This window comes from Hippocampus guttulatus, chromosome 7 (assembly GCF_054856545.1).
Source record: "Hippocampus guttulatus isolate MCC_2025c chromosome 7, RoL_Hgut_1.0, whole genome shotgun sequence".
Taxonomy (NCBI): domain Eukaryota; kingdom Metazoa; phylum Chordata; class Actinopteri; order Syngnathiformes; family Syngnathidae; genus Hippocampus; species Hippocampus guttulatus.
The window spans coordinates 14,626,435-14,645,955 of NC_141267.1; the positions used below are offsets into that span (position 1 = coordinate 14,626,435).

Below are 19,521 nucleotides of genomic sequence, written 5' to 3' on the forward strand. Positions count from 1 at the left end.
CCTCTGCTCCCCTAAAATATAATTAGATGCTCCTCAAAGACTCAGCGTCGTGCCGGCTGTTTTTATGAGCAAGCACATCCGACGTGTGCGCGTGTGCGTGTGTGTGTGTGTTTAAGGGTGGCGGAGGGGGTGTGGGGTCAGTGTATTTCTGTCTGGAGCCTAATCCCAAAGGTGATATTAGTCTGGTGAGGTGGCAAACACACCACCCCCTTACTTGTCTATGTGCGTGTGTTTTGATGCTGCAGGCGTTAGGGTCAGCTAGTAAACCCAGACAGACTCTGTCTTGACCCCTGACCCATCACTGTCTACCAGTGCCGGCTGGGGTAGTGGAGGGTGAAGGGGTTGCGGGTCACACACGCACACACACACACACACACACACACACACACACGCACGCACACGCCATTGATGCAGACAGCTGATAGACGCACAAGTGAATATACACACACACATTTACATGGACATATGCCAAAGATGACCCCCCCTCCACCACCCCCTTCCGTTGTTTGTTTGCAACAAGCCGCATTTGCTTTTATTCCTCAACGTAATTATAGTGACCACACACTGATTTTAACTTGTCTTCCATTTTTATTTTTTTCTCCACAGATGAAGCCACTCTTTGTCGCCACGATGATGTGAAGCTGCAATCAAGTACAGGAACACATGCAACAAAGTGCGTGCTTTTTATTAATTTGTCGTCATGTGAGCAGGTCAATTGAAGAAGCTTCTAAAATGTATTTTGAGGAGTCTTAAAAGGTTTAGAAGTGCAACTATAATCAGAAATCAGTCACACTTTTTCATTTTTGTTAAGTTATGAATATGCCTAATTAAAAGCATGTCTTGCCAAATTGTCTTACCTAAAAACAATAATTAATTTTGGATTGGATTGGATCCAACTTTATTGTCAAATGTGCTGTATGTGTAACATACAAACACACACAAACACAGCACAGATAAGTTACTATAATTTAAAAAAATGTTTTTTTTTAAATTCATGGAGTCATGAGATGTATTTGTTTTGTTCAGAAACACATTTTTTCAATTGTTATTCTAATAAATCTAGTTATTGGGGGATATTGTGATACATTTTTGCTCTTCATAAAACCAAGAAATTAATTATTTTTTTAAATAAAAAAATTAATGATATTCATTAATTATATATGTATATTTTACATTAAGTCAAGATCAACGAGGGTTTAAACAATAAAAATAGATTTTTAGTCATTCAATTTTGACCAGTGTCTCCTTTGCATTGATGTCCATACGATAAGAACACAGCAATGTTACCGATATTGTCCTGATGTGATTTCCAATAAATGTGTTTTAAAAAAAGCCTTTGCTTTTGTTGTACAATATTTTATTTTGTAAGTGTGCTGGCATGGCAGTACAACCCTAAAAGTGAAATATTTTGCATTTTCCTCTACTTTTCCAAAACGTTTATGAAAACACCCCAACTGCCAGTAAACGGATGCCATTATGGTCGTTCATAGCAGGGTGCTGTTTACGTGCCTGCACACAAAGCCACGGACGCCCCATTGTGCGCCATGACTTGAGCAGCGACTGAAGGATTGGAAGGGGAACCGTTCAAGCCACTGGCCCAAATCTGTGGTGTCAATTAGACGTCTTTGTGGCCGAGCAGCAGGAGTGATGAAGCGAGTTGACGATGTTGAATGAAACCTTTTATTCAAAACCACACACACACACACACACACACACACACACACACACACACACACACACACACACACACGTTGGGAGTGGGGCGCGACAGTGAACTTTTTTTTTAAAGGCCAAGTGTAGATTTCAAGCTGTTTATTGCCATTCCCAGTTGTGGTTGAAAGAACAAATTAAGGATGGTGAGTACCGATGCTGCGGCCCGGTAGTCCAGTGGTTAGCACGTCGACTTCACAGTGCAGAGGTACCGGGTTCAATTCCAGCTCCGGCCTCCCTTTGTGGAGTTTGCATGTTCTCCCCGGGCCTGCGTGGGTTTTCTCCAGGTGCTCCGGTTTCCTCCCACGTTCCAAAAACATGCATGGCAGGCTGATTGAACACACTAAAATTGTCCCTCGGTGTGAGTGTGAGCGCGCATGGCTGTTCGTCTCTGTGTGCCCTGCGATTGGGTGGCAACCGCTTCAGGGTGCCCCCGCCTACTGCCCGAAGACAGCTGGGATAGGCTCCAGCACCCCCCGCGACCCTAGTGAGGATTAAGCGCTTCGGAAAATGGATGGATGGATGGAGTACCGATGCTTGCATTGATTCAAGGTGTTCGTCACAGACGCTACCGATACCGGCCAACCGATACTTTTTAAAAATCTGGGGAAGAAATCAAGTGAATCCTCCCTGAAAATCATCATCTGCATCAAAAAGAAAGGCTTTTGTTCACAATCTTTTGGCATTTTGTTCAATGAAATTTTATAGATGCAAAGTGCTAGAGGTGTAAGCATTGGTCAGTACTCAGAGTGAATATTACATGGGTCCTGTTTGACCCGTTTTGGGTTATTTTTGACACAATTATTTTTAGACGAACAAAGATGTATTGTAAACAAGCACTTAGCTTTACGAAAGTCAGCTAGCCTAATGCTAACGCATAATGCAAAAGCCATGGACAGGTTAACAAAACTAGCATCAATGTAACACTTTCAGCAACCGGGATTTGATCACAAGCGATGCAGTAACACATGTAGACAGTCATTAAAATGCTCCTAAAACATGCCTTAGCTAAAGTAATGTTGGTAAGCACTACTACATAAAATACTGTAGATGGATGGAAAACCAATCCAAGTAGAGTAGGTTCTGTGCAGTGGAAAAGAGAAATAAGAGGCTAGAGAGGGTATAATAGTCCAAACCGTGCATGTAAACAGACCGTGTCCTCACTGTGGAACCGCAGGCCTCGGCCAGCCCTTAGGCTGGCGCTGGCCTAGAAGGAGAGCCGGGCAGGCCTCTGTTGCCGTGCCGGTACAATGGAGTGTGTGTGTGTGTGTGTGTGTGAAAGAAAGTAGGAGATTATCCCATTCTGCGTGTCCAGTCACCAGTGCGGTATCGACCACGGCGGGCCACCCGGGGTGCCTGCAGCCAGCCGTGAGATGGCCTGATATACATGCTCACTGGCCATGCTGGATTCCCTCACACTCCACAGACACTCTGGAAAATGCTGGAATGACCTCTGCGCAAAGTGCGCACACACACACACACGCACGCAGTTGGAGTATAGTGGCCATCAGGTCATTTTGGGTGTCCGGCGAGGCGAAGCCGAGGTCATCGGGGAGGTGGAAAAGCTCTTTAAATGGTGGGAATGATAGCGTAACACCTCTAGATGGAGTTACGGATCATGTCACATGACGTTTGCGTGCGACTCGTGTTGAGAGTGACGGCCTCGCCAAAGCATGGCTGGGCAAGCGTGCGCCGCCTGACCTTCTCGTCTAAAAATGAATAAAACGTTAGAGGAAGTCTTTGGACCTTCAGAAACATTCAAGACAACTGAAGAAACAACTGCTTCACTAACTGGCTTTATTTACTCTTGCTGGCATGCGCCAGAGGGGTGGGGGTGTCCTTTGTCATCTAATTGCCCCTCCACTGTTTGTTTATGTTGTTAACATGCTGGGCAGTTTGCTCCACAAAAGGCCTTTAACGACAGGGGACGGCGGAGCACAAAGCCGTAAAATGCACAAACAGGGTTATTTACATGGAGGTGTGACTACAAAGCAAAGCTGTGTTGCTATATTTCTACTTTGAAAAATACAGTTTGTTTAAGAAAACGGAACTTTGGTGACGCCTGTCGGATCAACCTCCTTGTATTTTATTTACCTTCTTGTATTTTATCTACCTGTGGACAAGTGTTGAAATTTTGCACTCGTGCTAAAACAACGCAATGCAGATGATTTGTCAAAATAAGTACATTCGATATTCACGATGTTTTACATTGACTGAGTGGGTAATCATAACAAAAAGGAGACAAAGCGCACACACACACACACACACGCACACACACCAAAAAAAATGCAACTGCCAATTTTAACTGACATTTTGAAATAAGGCGCCAATTTTGGTCATTCCCTCGGCTGAGTTTCACAAAGTGAATAATGACCACAACAATGAACATTTTTTTAGGATGACTATGTTAATGTTACAATTAATATTTAGAGAAGTCTAAGATCTTGACGACAGTGGATGGCTTTCAGGCTACAGGGTGCATGAAAGGGTGAAAAGTAAAATTTAACCTGTACAGTGTTTTTTTTTTTTCATGTGACATTAGATTAGTATTTTTCTTACTTTTTTTTTTACCCAAAACATGATTAAAATTGAATTGCACTTGTTTTCAGAAATCTTAAATATAAATGGATCCTTTTTTTTCTTCTATAGTGTCAACTCATGGCTCCCAGCTGACACAAGGTGAGAGATGGGTACCTTGTGAGGACTTTGGAATGGTGGACAGTCATTTGTAGGCCACATCTAGACAAAACGATCAGTCGCAGTTGCATTCACACCTATTCGTTTCAAAATAGCCTCTGACAATACATGCGAAGTATATTAGACTTGCAAAAGCTGTCTACATTTTAGTTTGATGTTCCGCCAAAAGCGTATTGCTCATGCTAGCTAGAGGCTGAGCTGCACTGCATATGTTTAAGGAGCAAATTAGCGCGAGGCAGATACACTTCCTGTTGCTTACCTAATTACGCTGGTCAACATCAACGATGAATTAGAGATGGCGTTACATGTGCCAAAATGAATTTTTCCTCGCTGATTTAAAAAAAAGTCTTTACTTTTTTTTTATAGTACATCAGGTGTTTGATCTATTTTCTTTTGTTGTTTTTAAGTTTGTCCTTTAAAACTGTCCAATATGGATTTTACCTTGTATTGTAATTTATCGCGATGATAATTCAGAAAAAATACCACCTGTTGCTCAACCTAGCCCTTATTTTAAACAACTAGAAATCTGAAAAAAATGGGCAGATTCTGAATCAGCAAAAAAAAAAAAAAAAAAAAAATCAATCTCGAAACGTTTACTTGCATCTCTGAGTAGAAAATTGAGCCAGGATTTGTTGACCGGTGTTGCAGTATGTTCCATGTGGGAACTTGTTACGCCTCTGTACTGTAGCAGAGTAAAAACAAAGTAAGAATACAAGTCTTTTTTTTTTTTTACTAGCTGTCCCAGGACCACCCAAAATGGATCAGCGACCCACTTTTGGGTCCCGACCCACCGTTTGAGAATCGCTGCTCTAAATTGTCCATAGATGTGAATGTGAGTGTGAACCTTTGTTAGGCATCAGACACCATGACTCAAATGAGAACAAGCGCACCAGAAAATGAATGGATAGTTGTCCTTGGCCGCAGTCAAAATCCTAGCAACCAACAAAGACTCTTGTGAACCGGACTGTTTTGAGAAAGAATTGCGCTCGCTGTTGCGGTGAGAGCGCAACATTCAATGAATCCGCTGAAGGAAAAATGGCCTAAATAAGTTCACCCTCGCTCAGTTCAGTCGTCCCCTCGCCTCCCCTGAACTTGGCCGCCCTCCCCAGACGCCTCATAGAATATTGCCTCGGCCCAGTGTGTGTGTGTGTGTGTACACACAGAGGGAGCAAGCGGACTGACCGTGGCCGTGGGCGGGTGGGGCAGACGGCGGGTGGACTTTGTGCGTCGGACAACCCGGAGCCCACTTTGTCACGCTGACCGCGGCGCCGCCATTGAATGTGTGCACAGGGAGCAGAAGGTTCACAGGACCCCAAGCTATTCTCATGCAAAACGCGCCGTGGCCTTCCATCCATCCACACCTCAGCTTTTCTTTTCTCTTTTTTGGGGGGTAAGGAAACGCACATGCATGTTTATGAATGACCCCCGTGAGTCTGTTTGCGAGTCACATTGTCACAGAAACCACCAATAGGTCGAAAACGCTGGCTGGAGTTGATTTCGGTGGGAAAAGAAGGGTACAAGATGAACACATCCCAACTTCCTGTCACCTTGACGGTGAAAAACAATTTTCTACGACACGTTTCCACCAATTTCGAATTCTGTCTTTGCCTTCATGGTAAATTAGCCACGCTACTTCCTTCATTCCTCTTCTTGAAGGTGGCGCTTGCCGCCGGTGTGCACCTCTCATCAGGTTCGAACCTGCTCCGCACGTGACAAGAATGGTTTTTTTTCAAATGCCAAAATGGTGAACAGACATACGTCGGATCCTTGGTTTATGAGCGACTTTGTTATAACAAAAAAATCAAAACCCAAAAACAGTTCAGTTCACACGCTACATTTTTGAAGATAAATTACCTCAGTGAAAACGATGTTTTGTTTTTGCAAACAGTTTCTCATGCTTTTGCTCTTAATTAGTTCTCAGAATGGTGCCTGAGAAATACAAAACTGCTTGAATTTGTGCTCCTTAGTAGCTGATTACTAATGAAAAGGTATTTTTGTGATCTTGCTCCACAGTTTGGTTTGGGGGAACTCAACCAACTGTACTATTTGAAGGTATAATAATGAATCAAATGTATAGCGCTTCTCTTAACACTCCAAGACGCATGTCAATGACTGTGAATTATATTCTGATTTGCTATTTGATTTGCTGCAATATTTACAGGCCAGCCCCGCAAATAGCAGATGCCACTGTTTTTGAACGTTCACACTAAGCCCCCAAATGTATAAAAAAAAATAAAAATAAAAATCTCTTGAACATGAGAGAGCTGCTGTCATACCTAACAGCCACCGAATGATCGTGAACATCCAGGGCGTACGAGAATCACACCTGATTCAATTGTTCATGATTGTTTCAGGCCTCTCCAGAGCCTGCTGACGAGCTGATCATTTGAATCAGGTGTGTCGTGATGGAGTCGGGCAGGATCTAAAAAAGGAAGGGCATAACTCGCGAGCAACTGGAGTTCCCTCTACCCTTGGTCTGAATTGTCCCTTTGGCATGATTGTGAGCAAAAATAGTCATTCGTCTCTGTGTGCGCTGCGATCGGCTGGCAACCAGTTCAGGATGCGCCCCCCCACCCCGCCTGCTGCCCGAAGTAAAATGGGACGGGCTCCAACACGCCCGCGATCCTCGTGAGGGTAAGTGAATTAGAAAATGGATGGATTAATGCAATGTTTTTCTAAGCCTGTGCCGCGGCACACCAGTGTGCCATTGTCAGGTGTGCCGCGGGAAAATATCCAATTTGTATGCCTGTGCGGTCGATCGCCCAGAAAGTAATCGTGTAGTACCCTCTCATACCACTAGAGAGCAGCAACAGCTAGCAAATTGCCTTGTGTTTCGACCACTCGAGACAAGCGAATTTGTCCCGCATGAATGCAGGACGACAGTGAAACAATAAATATGAAAGATTATAAAATACTTTTTTCTTTGTGTCCGTTTGATACCAATTCAAGCTGTTATAACATCATTATTCAATGTTAAAAACGGTTAGGGTAACGATAAAACATGTTAATTGTTAAAATGGGTGGGTTTTTTTTCACATTTTCAGCTAGTGGTGTGCCGCGAGATTTTTTTTCAATGAAAGAAGTGTGCCTTGGCTCAAAAAAGGTTGGAAAACACTTGATTAATGGATATATAAAACATGTCCGCGTACATAGTACTGACAAGGTCATTGTTATTGTTAAAATGAGAACAAAAAACTCATTGCCTCATCATCATTGCCTCTCAAACTCCCAAATTCCCATTTTAAATCGAATCGCAATCCCACTGAATCGGTTCCACTTTAATACGAACCGTCCTTCAATAGTATCGGACCCAAAGTGACGAGTACTCATCCACAGTCACAGCAAGTTCTAAATATTGGCACTTCTAGTCTGACGAGAGTAAAGTCACGTGACTCGAGTTCCCCCCTCCACCTCGATGGAGCATAGCTGCCATTGCAGAAAGAATTTGATTGAGTGCGGTCCGGGCCGGCGTGCACACTCCCTCTAATGGAAGCAGCTCAGTAATGCACTGACCTCGCAGCTTTTAACAGCTCTGCCAAAGCCATAAGTGGCCATATGTGCTGGATCTTGTAAAATTAACAAGACTGAGCTATAGCACACAGGAGGAGGAGGGGTCGGGGGTGTCCCCGCAGCACTTTAGCATGCATACATTGAGCCACTACACTTCTAACTAGTGTTTGGGTTTCAAAGTAGGGTAACGATTAATTAACGGCGGTGAGGGTAATGGATGAGGAATGCAACCAGGGCCGCCTCTCCCGATTATAAAAGCTGAGTCCGCATAGTGCGTAGGACACCATTGTCCATGGGGGATCCCAGTTTGCGCAAGGGGATGGGTTGCGACATCATCCAGGGCAAATGTCATGTCCGACATTGTTAAAATATTTTTTAAACTCCGATTAGGGTTTTAAACAAGACAGAGGGTCTCAAATTTGGGTTGTAAACTAGGGTTAGGATTTCATAGTAAGGTTAAAAAAAAAATCTGAGCGGTCAATATGAGGTTTTAAACTAGGGCTACGGTGCCAAAGTATGATTTTAAACTAAGGTTAGGGTTTCAAAGTAGGGGTTTGAACTAGAATTAGGGGTTCAATGTAACGTCTTAAAATAGTGTTAGTGCTTCAAATCAGGTTTTGAAACGGGTGTGAGGGTTTCTAAGAAGGGTTTTAAATCAGGCTTAAGGTTTCAAATTAGTTTTAAACCAGTGCGAGTTTTTTTAACTAATGGTAGGTTTTTAAAAACAAGTTGGGGTTTCAAAATACGGTTTTAAACAAGGGCTTGGGTTTCAAAGTTGGGTTTTAAATTGAGGTTTGCACTGAGGATTGAGAGGAAGAAATTTCATCTACGCTGCATGTCATGCATAAGCATATTTGACAATAAAGATGATCTTGACCTTGAGGTTAATGTTTTTTAATTCGGGTTTTAAAATAAGATTAGGGTTTTCAACTACAGTTAGGGTTTTAAGATACTGTTGGGGGTTCAAAGTAGCGTTTTTAATTAGTTACACTTTCAAAACCGTGTTTTACACAAAGACTTTGGTTTTAAAAAAAAAAGAGTGTTTTAATTAGAACTGGTGTTTCAAAGTTGGCTTTTGAAGCATATTTTTGCAACCATAAAGGGGACTTTACAGAAGAGGCCTTTACTGGACAGTTTATGTTGTATAAAATTCCTCTCAAGGTGTTCGAATGTCCGCTGGATTTATGAGCGCTGTCTAGTGCGGAGTGGCTCCAGTCCTGAGTCGCCCATCAAAATGACTGCGACTGGATGCCGTCCAGGGCTGGTTGGCACGTGGGACATGCGCGCACGTACACACATGCTTTAATATTTACACTCTCATCCAATACATCAGCACAGCCGTTGCTAGCTGCCACAGCCCGCACGTTAATCATGTTTATCACGCAAGCTGTTGCGTTCCAAGCTGGACCGCACCATGCCGAGAGCTTTTTCTCAAATGTTTGGAGTATTAGATATGCTTGGGAGGCGATGACATATGAGACAGTGTTGCCTTGAGATACACGTGACCCAGTGTTGTTGTTATAACCCTTTTAAGAACGAGATATTTGAACACAGATGTTGCATAACACATGTAGACAGGGGATATAAAGATACGCACATGGTCAGATTCTTTATCCTCTGCCAGGAATGACTAATAGCTTAATGAGGAACTGAGACCATCTCAAGACACTATATTGGTTTGTCTGTATTATACTGGCGGCACAGTGACCACTGGTTCGCAAGTCTGCCTCACACTGCAGAGGTGCAGGGTTCGATTCCGGCCCCGGCCTTCCTGTGTGGAGTTTGCATTTCCTCCTGATGCCTGTGTGGGGGGTTTTCCGGGTACTCCTGTTTCCTCCCGCATTCCAAGAATATGCATGGCAGGCTGATTGAAAAATCAAAATTGTGCGTGTGTGTGATTGTGAGCGAAATGGCTGTTCGTCCATGTGCGCCCTGTGATTGGCTGGCAACCGGTTCAGGGTGTCCGCCGCTCGAAAAAAGCTGGGATAGGCTCCAGCACACCCGCAACCCTCGTGTGAATAAGCGGAGTAGCAAATGGATGGATGGAATATACTGGCCCTAGCAGACCAAAGCATGCACACAAAAAGGAGCAGAACAATAGCCACTGATTTGAAGCCAAAATGTAGGAAAATCTGTTTCATTTTTTTTACATTCTATTGAATTGGGTTCATTGTATGTGTTATAAATAATTGCTCCAAAAAATAAAATAAACATTTAAACAGCGCAAGGGTTCCCTATTTTTATTTCTTTTTTTGAAAGAAAGCGTGCACAAATGGGGTGTTCTTCTGGAATCCACACAGCCCGTCGATGCGGCGTCCATTGTGATTGAGGTCATTCAGAGCGAGACAGTAGAACTCACCATGTGAAATATGATGCCGCATGCATCCCAATCACTCACATCTCGGCATGCTTTTATTGTCCTGCCGTCACATTTCTTTTCGATTTTGTGTATGTGTGAACAGCTATTGTCCGCCATGCGGGGGGGGGCCGATGGGCTCCAAAGTGAATTATTCATGCCACATTTGAGTACATGCAAATGGTCAGGCACCCCTTCTTCTTGGCACGGGTGCAGGTTACCTATGGCAACGGCGCCTTCAAGAAGCATCTTTCTATCCCTCCCTCCTCCTCTCACTCAATCACCCGCCCCATGACCACGGTTGCATCAACCTGGTGGTATTGTCTCGATTGTTGCAATACCAGGCCTATGCGCCCTGTCTGTTGGCAGGACATCCCATAATTCATAGTCAAGGTCAGAGGCAAGGGGGATGAGAGATGGAGGACAGGATCGCTCCCTTCATCCATCCATCCATCCATCCTTCTTACTGCTCAGCACTTGTAAAATAGAGATGAACATGAAATGGAGGATATACAGTAGGTGAATTCCTTTCAGAGGATGAACGAGGCATTTACGTTCTTAACTGACACTGGCACAATAATGCTTCGTCCAGATGGGTTTCTAGTTCGTTCACAGTTATGGAAACTCGTATGTATGCATCATAGACCAAATCTGAATTAAGAAGTAAGGATTAAACGAATTTAAATTAAAATGAAATATAATCATATTTATAATGTGAAGTAATTCAGTGTCCACAGTTATCTTATTTTTGCCCTTTGTTAAATCGATATTTTAAAAAAAAACGTTTTCAAACCATTGGGCAGTGCTGACAAGGAACTTTTTACAAGTCTTAATATGGAAGTTAAAACCGTGTGTGGGGCGGGGATGTCAAGTTCGGGTCATGTGGTGGTGTGACTAACACCCCCACCCCCCATACCCCACTCCCCCAACTCCACGTTCGCGTATTTCAATGCTGCCACCTAAAGGAGAAAATCTAGTATACAAACACACACTCACACACAGTCGCACTCAAAACTGTAATTGGGTTTTGTTCTTCTGCCGCGTGACAATTTTGGAATGCCGAATGTCGATACCGTCGTAAATCGAGGACCCTTAACAGTCATATCTTATTTAACACAGGTAATCATACAGATTTATTTTGTAAAATACAGTACCGAAAACCCCCCCGGAATTATTAAAATAAATCAAAACATGTATGAACTGTCGCATTGAATTAAAGGTTATAAAATATTTGATATTGACGTAAAACAGAAATGAACATGACATAAATGTGCAACCAGGTTTTTATTTCACTGTCAGACTCTGCGCATTTAGTATGATTATTTGTTGCAGGGCGCCCTCATGTGGACAAATGAGACATTGCTGCGTTTGATGACAGAAAATGCGTTTCATTCACACTTTGAATTGCAAAATATAAATCAATTGAAGGACTAAATTAGGTGTACCAATAATAAACATCTTTTTACTTAGAATATCGATATGTGGATTTCCTTCTCATATTGTCCAATTAAAGCATGTACATTCTTTAATACATTCTGCACATCTGAACCACAAATGCATTTGTTGGTGTTCATAAAAGCTATTAGCGCTCAACTCATGATTATAGGCAAAATCACCATGGTAGTGCTTGAAAGGGACATCCATCATATGAAAACATACACTAAGGTACAAAGCGGGGTTGAATAATTCTAAGGCTGCAATTTGGGGAAAAAAAATCCCACTTCTCAGTCATGGTCTCATAAATTCAGTGCTTAAGCAGCACAGTCAACTTATTTACATGCCATTGTTACATGAAATATGAAAAGTTGAAATGACAAAGAAGTTGGTATAACTTGTTCTTGAATGCTGAAAAGACCATAAGTGAAAGTGCTTGGTGAGTTAAAAACTTGAGTTGAAGTATATAAACTTTTTCAAATGCGTTCATGGTTCATTTTTTATTTTAGCGTAAGGCTAATTCGTAGACCAAAACATTTATGTACAGGTATAACAAATCTGATATTAATGTTTATAGTACCAGTAATGCAGATTAATTTCTTGCTGTTTTTTTGTAAAAAAAAAATAAAATACATGGGAAGTGGACCTTGATGAAATAACTGTTTTAAATCGCAATTGTATTCTTAAAGGAGGCGGTGAAATGCAATTCGATTATTTTTCAAAATTGTGCAGCCATAGGACAAATCATTCCAAAGTATGGTCACAACCCATGTAAATCTGTATTGTAATCAAAGCTAACCGAGGCAGTCTTCAGATTATCTTGAAAAAATATCCAGTAGTGCAAACATAGAACAGGTTTGTGCTTAATAGTCATTATTTTCTTCGGTCATTATTTTTTTTTAAGTCTGCTTTTGAGCTCCATTGGTCCAAACTGTGCCAGTCAGTGGGTGAAGAAGCTCATCTGGTGCACTTTGAGGAGCAGGCTGTGCGTGATATCGAAGGTGGTGAAGCTGATGCCCACGGCGACAGGCCCCTTGAGCCAGTTCATGCTCAGGCCTTTGTAGAGTCCGCGCACGACGCCCTCGTGGCGCACGATTTCGCGCATGGTGCCCAAAATAGTGTTGTAGGCGGAGCCGGTGACGCCGGCCGTCTGCATGCGCCGACGGACCACATCCAGAGGGTACGATGCCGACTGTCCAATCAGACCCGCGCACGCGCCGAAAGCCAAGCGCTCCACTGTGTACGGCTGAGCTCGTTTTGTCTTTTCTAGAAGAAGCGGAAAGAAAAGATGGTTGGGTGAACAGGGTGCGGTGAACTTCCATTCATCACAGAGGATACCTTCTGGAACTCCATACATGAAAATAGAGATAATATTATAAATGTCTGGGAATATAAACAATATTCCCAGACATATATTCTTTATCCTCTGCAAAAAACAACTAATATTCCTGAGACTTACTTGGCAGTTGAGACTGTCTTCTTTGTTTCTATCGATGCATATATTAAACTGCCCCCTGTTGGCCCAGGCGCATACACCAGAAGCCACCATAAAATGACTTAATCATGATTCTGATATATATTACAACAGCATGTTGTTGTTGAGTGCTTTTTATTCTTAATCTCTTACTATTTTTTTTGTGGCCTTTGCTTCTTTAATTTTTCTGTATGTGAAACTCGGTGAACAAATTTAGGTAACTCTGCTGTAGGGATGATATATGAAAGGAAGACGTAAAGGACCAGGCGTCCCAATATTTCTAGGTACCTGTGTGAAGTTTCTTGAGGGTCTCATAAGTGAAGAATGTGATGCCAGCGTAGGGGATGACACCCAGAATTGTAGGTGTAAAGCCTCTGTAGAGGGTCTTAAAACCTTCCTCTTGGGAAATACGCACAAAGACGTGCATGATATTGCAGTACCTGTCAAAATCAAATGAGACAGATTTTCAATCCAGACTGATTTCATCTTACAGTACAAAAGCTGAGTCAGCAACATTTTATTTCTCTTTCGATTATGTTGGGGTGGGGATATCGATAAGAGACCAAAAGATATTAAGTCACGACTCATGGAGCAACATTAGCCAAAATCCACACGATAAACCCTTACATTTCTTTGGCCGTAACAGCCATGCGGGCCCGCACCATGTCCAACGGGTATGTCAGCATGGCAGCGGTGGTCCCAGCCATTGAGCCGGCCAGGAAGCGCGGGAATGGCGGAAGAGTTCTGAAACAAAGCAAAGCAGTGTTGCAGTGACAAATATAAAACAAATTATTGTGAACGTCATTGGGGTGGAACTTACTTTCCCTGACAGCCGTAGTGGCCCCCGAGCACCTTTTTGTACTGTTCGTGGGAGGAGAACTGGATAGCAGCATATGGCATGACCCTCACCATGGTGGCCGAGTTGCCCCTCCACAGGCTGAGCAGCCCATCTTTCACGTACGAGCAATAGATGAGCCTGAATGCCTCCTGTTTGGGCGCATTACAGGGGGTGGGGGGGGGGCGGTTGGCGTAGAATAGCGAGAGATGTCTCATTGTACTAATACCCAATAGTGAGACAGACCCAAGAGTTCATTTTGAATGGCTCCAAAGCCCCAGTAAGGAAAATCTGGAATACAATTATTACTATTATTTTAGAATGTTTAATCTAAAAACAACAAAATTGCATTTTCTGGATTTTTATTTTTTATTTTTTGCCCCATCTAATTTTGAGGACACTTTTCATTTGATTTGATTTATTTATTGTTTAAAAACGTTTCCCCCCTTTCTTTTCACTCGGGTGCAACAAAAATGTTTTGAATGAGTTTTACTTTTAATAACCAAAATGACTTTAATAAGTTTTTCTTTGCTTATTTCTTTGCTCATTATTTTTAAACAAAACAACAAAAAAACTATATATTTTTTGTTTTTGCTTTTTCTTTCCCCCCCTTGTTTTCAGTTTTTTCCAATCCATTTTCTTTTTCTCTGCAAAATAAAAAGTAATTTTATTTTTTCCCGACATTTTATCTGTATCAGATTCAGAAGTGCAACAAATAATTGATTAAATTCATCAATAATTATATTGCTAATTGTTTAGCGATCTTGTTTAATTTAAAAATGTCCAAATGATCTAAATTTCAGCCTCTCACCAGTCAACATCACCAGATGTATGTAATCTTTCATTAAAGCAGACTGAGAATCTAAGAATTCGAAAACAACTGAAACAATGATGAAAGATTTTCGCCCATTTTTTGAGGAGTTACAGACCAAACCAGGCATTTTGTTTTTGTATGTTTTCTGCACTGTCAATATCACATGTCAAGGCACAACAAACTGTAAAGGTGAGAAGGTTAGGTGGTATTTTTATAACGGTATAACTGCTATTTTTGTCATCGCTATCGTTTTTGCACTGTGTATTCATATGTGACGTACTTTAATCACGTTTTGGTGCTGAACAACTGCGTGCCAAAATAAAAAAAATTTGCAGATGAAAGTGAAACTCACCTTAGCCGAGAACCTCTTTGAGGACACTAAGGAATGGAAAAAAACAACATGTTTAGAACAACCAGCTCTCTCCCATGTAGGCTAAACATCTACTAAGCTGATTAGCGGTTAGTTAACAGTTACATCAGACACTTAACATTCTGCAGTGAGCAAAGAAAACCTGGCGGTAAATAAATGATTTATGTTTCAACCTTCCATGGCCTGATCTCGAGAATGTTTTCCGCCTCTTACCTTGAAAGATGATCTTAGTGCGATCCAGGGGCGCGATGACGGTTTTGGCGACGGCTCCGGCGAACGCCCCGCACAGCAGGGAGTCCAACGCCGTCCAGGTGGGCCTCAGATCCTGTTTGAGAGGACGCATCGATCATGTTCACATTAATAGTCCATTGTTGCGATATTGCAAGGTGTAAAAATAACTGGAGGCTTCTTGCTTGTTGAAATTGTTGAATGTTTTTTTTTTGTTTTCCACACTCAAATACTACTGAGGCAACAACAACATTATGAGGTCAATGAAATGAATGGCTGTTATATTGTATCCTATAACAAAAATGAACATTACAACAGATTGTGTGAACTTTGGATATTCGACTCCATACATGCGCACGTGAGCGCGCGCACACGCTGACAGGTGCCTATTTTTCTGACACCTCAAGGACAGCTGAGACCAATAAACAGCCACTCAGGAGTGATATGAGTGGCCTCACGAGGGCTAAACGGCGCCATTTCACAACTTAATGAGGCCAGAAGCTATTTTGGATGCTGAAATTGCTTCCGCGAGCGTGACAACTGGCTATCCGGACGGACAGAATCCCCCCCCCCCCCCCCCATGCAGACTCGGGTCGATTAGCGGAGCCCAAGTTTCAAAGCGAACATGGTGAATCAGCATTTAGATGTTATGCTGCACGCAAATGGATAAAGTGCCAATGGGAGTGAAGTCAGCCCCAAGTATAAATGCTTTTAAATCCATGATATAAAAAAAAGAAAAATTTGTTCCTCCCACCCCCATTCCTGTGAATAAAGACTTTCTGGCATTAAAAAAAAAACATTTTCACTTTACGGCAGAGGCGTCAAACCCATTTTTGTTGTGGGGCACTTTGGAGTGATGTCCTCCCTCGGAGGGCCGTTATGACAGTGAAAACAAATAAATATTTAATCATCACATTGTATTATGATTGGATTACTACGTTTGAAATCAGCTACTGTTTTGAAATTATGTTCAAGTGAGTGTAAAGAGGATAAGAAAATCTCAACGTTATTTATGACGCATGGCAATTTGACATTTCAGAACAGATTTTAGCAAGGATCATGGAAGTTGACATGTTTGATTTGCTTTCGCGGGCCACATAAAATGATGTGGTGGGCCTGATCCGGCCCCCAGGCCTTGAGCTTGACATCTGTGCTCTACAGTCTTTTAGTACTGTCAGAAAGCTCCTTTTTATGTGTTTCCTTTGCTTTTAAATATCTTCTCATTGTAAATAAGCTTAAATGTGAATACTGTACTTGACTTCATGAAGAGGTCCTAATGGAATTATTCGACAATAAAATACGGCTCAAAACAGAATTTCTTTCATGGAAATGAAGTTGCCTCGCCTCGCCATAACACTCCAAAGCAAAACAACAAAATCAAAATCAACAATTCCGGCTTCAACGAACATATCACGCATGTTTCTGAAATGTGAGAAGGAGCCAGATGACATGGAGCGGCACAGATCTGAACGCAGACTCTCCCACTATGCTACCGTGCAAGCTAATTTTGCTTGCCTGCTTTCCCTTCAGCTCACAACCTATTTCACTTTCGGACTATGAAACGAAAGAATGTTCAGATGTTACTTTACAACATAATGATAATAGAGATTTTATTATGGTGACAGCGTGACTGGTACTGTTTCATTCAATATATACTGCTTCTTATGAGGAGGGGGAAAAAATGCTTGCGAATACAAACAGGCCCTGTAACCTGACCCAGTTTTGGACCGACTTGTACATTACTGCTATTTACAACCACAAATGCCAGCCGAGGCAAGACTGATTACTGCGGTACGCTCTTTCTGGCGGTGTCACAAAAACAACACTGAGCTGAGCAAGGGGGGACGTGTTGTATTATTTTTAAACCTCCACCAGGGGAGAATTGATGGTAAATTGGTCTTTCATGAAAAAATATGATTATGTATTAGGAGCAGTTGTGGATTAAATGCGGCTGGAGACAGTTGCTCTGAGGTTTTATTATTATTTATTTATTTTTTTCAATTGAGGGCTTGGTCGTGTGAATAATGACAGGAGTGGTGCAATGAGCGAGTTCCATGCCAACTTGGTTCCAGTATAAAAAGCCGTTTTGAAAATGTTTTCGGTCTTTAACGGCCATGTACTTGAATGCTCTTTTGTAATTGCGAAAAAGACTGTTGTGCCTACTATTTGTACGGTGCGCTAGTTGACATTGGCGCACTACTAGTACTCCTGAAGTTAACAATCGTGGCAGAATTTTAAAAAATACCACTGGTAATAATAGCAGCACAATATTGTCAATTAGTGCACAGTTTTACCTCACGAGTAACATGTAGTCCGACTACTATGCCAAAATTGCCCTGTGGAAAAATGTCATACTGTCATGGAAGGTAATAATGAGAGAACGACACTTATTTTACTAGAATGAGAGTACGTGTCCCTGAACTGTCCTACTAGTGTGGACAAAGAGTTTGGCAGTACAACAACCTTAAACTAGTAAACTTTTTGTCCTCACTTGTAGAACAAATTTGGCATACTTGTAGGACAGATAGCTCTTCAGGTAAAACTGTGGAATACATGGGTACTACTGGTGACATTAAAAAAATCTTACTAGTCAACATCTAGGGCAGGGGTGCCCAAACTTTTTGGACCGAAGATCTACTTTTCGATCAACTAACCTCATGGGATCTACCCTTACCGACGCACACGCACACACACGCATTCGTGCACGCACACGCGCACACACACGCTCACGCCATGATGAGAAACAGCCTGAAACTGAGGCATGCGATGCACTTTTGCAGCCTGTTAACTATCGTAGCTCACACGTACCATTTTAAAGTGCTTCCCAGTTACTAGTAAGACGCAGTATTTTCACTGTGGTTATGATTTACAGGACAAAGAGCATACTACTACTTAGTCCTTAGATTTAATATAAAGGATATTGGGAAAAATGCTCGAAAGGCTTACACTATCACGCAACAGTAATCTCGTGAATCAAACAACTGTTATGTAACACATCGGCCTAAATTTTTAAAGGAGACACACCTTAGCTTGGCTGGAAGGAGGCAGGGTCAGTACCGTGGCCTGGGCTACTGGCAGGCGGCTTTGGTGGTCGTGCACGCGGTGGGCCATGAGTGTCCCTCACTGGTGGTGCTGGTCACTCTCACGCACACACATGATTCGGAACCAATTTAGGTAGATCTGATCTCTGCAAAATAAGCACTGCTTAGGAATATCCTGCAGCAAAGCATGTTCCCTTTTTTGTGTTTCCTGTTTTGATTGATCACGAGTCGCTGTGCCAATGCAATATCGTACTCAAAGTGGGGGGACGTAAACAGTGTGGGGGGGGGGGGGGGGTGAGGGGGGTCTTGGAACATACTGTCCTCTGTCAATGACAAACAACAAACAATACATGTGTTTGACCGTACCTCCAATCTAAACCCTAGGTAACCAGTGCATCATGCATTTTGACTAAACGCTATAATATTGTGTACTATACCTTAACGGGCTTCCCAGGTGTTATGGCAACATTGCTGCATGGACGTCTTGTTTTCTCTCGGCAGCTACAACTCAAGTCCAAAGCCTTTTCGCGTTGTTTTATCCCCGACTCCTTTCCTCAGGGAAATGATTGTGAAAGCCTGGTGTCAAACTCTCCAGCTCCTTTTTATAGGCGATACACGCGAGGAAATCAATCTGCATTGATCCTCTGCTGCTGCGCACCAGATTATTTGGTATTGACTGGCACGCTCCGCGTCCTCAAGAAAGTGGGACGACACTGCCCACTGTTTTGGACTACAATACCCACAAGCGAAATAGGTCACAAGTGAACTCTCGCGACACCTCCCGAAATCGTGGGTTGCCAAATTCTTAGCCCATTTGTCCCTTAAATGTTCCGCGTTTTAAAAAGGAAAGCATGTCAGCCGAAGTTAAACAGGCCAAAATGTAAACGTAGATTCTACATTATAATTTGATGTATTTTGTATACAGTGTGTTTCTATTTTTATCAATTCATTTCGACATAGGGTTGCAAAAGTGTGGAACAATTTCTGAAAAAGTCGAATGATCAAAAAACTATTTTCAAGAGGGAATGTTAAAAAAACGATTTAAATAATGT

General features: G+C 42.3%; 1 protein-coding gene and 1 long non-coding RNA gene across 2 annotated transcripts in view; one reads left to right on the plus strand and one right to left on the minus strand.

Moving 5' to 3' along the window:
- LOC147202400 (uncharacterized) overlaps positions 1-6,617 on the plus strand; it is a 48,273-nt gene extending 41,656 nt beyond the window's left edge. The window contains exon 5 of the long non-coding RNA XR_015101411.1: positions 607-6,617. This is a non-coding gene — a long non-coding RNA (uncharacterized LOC147202400). The remainder of the gene's footprint in view (positions 1-606) is intronic.
- Positions 6,618-11,542: 4,925 nt separating this feature from the next.
- On the minus strand, positions 11,543-19,177 carry LOC147202401 (mitochondrial coenzyme A transporter SLC25A42-like). Its single transcript, XM_086116502.1, has 8 exons — positions 18,907-19,177; positions 18,453-18,615; positions 15,414-15,525; positions 15,183-15,208; positions 14,002-14,168; positions 13,809-13,925; positions 13,470-13,621; positions 11,543-12,973 (listed from the first exon to the last, which is right to left on the minus strand). The coding sequence occupies exons 2-8, from the start codon at positions 18,537-18,539 to the stop codon at positions 12,648-12,650; spliced, it is 987 nt and encodes a 328-aa protein (XP_085972628.1). The 5' UTR covers positions 18,540-18,615; positions 18,907-19,177; the 3' UTR covers positions 11,543-12,647.
- Positions 19,178-19,521: the final 344 nt, after the last annotated feature.

Excerpts from the sequence above, each read along its gene's own strand:
- LOC147202401 (XM_086116502.1), bottom strand. The coding sequence starts at position 18,539 with ATGGCCCACCGCGTGCACGACCACCAAAGCCGCCTGCCAGTAGCCCAG. Across the intron at positions 13,926-14,001 it reads CACTACGGCTGTCAGGGAAA|AACTCTTCCGCCATTCCCGC; the intron begins GTAAGTTCCACC and ends GCTTTGTTTCAG. Across the intron at positions 13,622-13,808 it reads GCTGTTACGGCCAAAGAAAT|GTACTGCAATATCATGCACG; the intron begins GTAAGGGTTTAT and ends TGATTTTGACAG.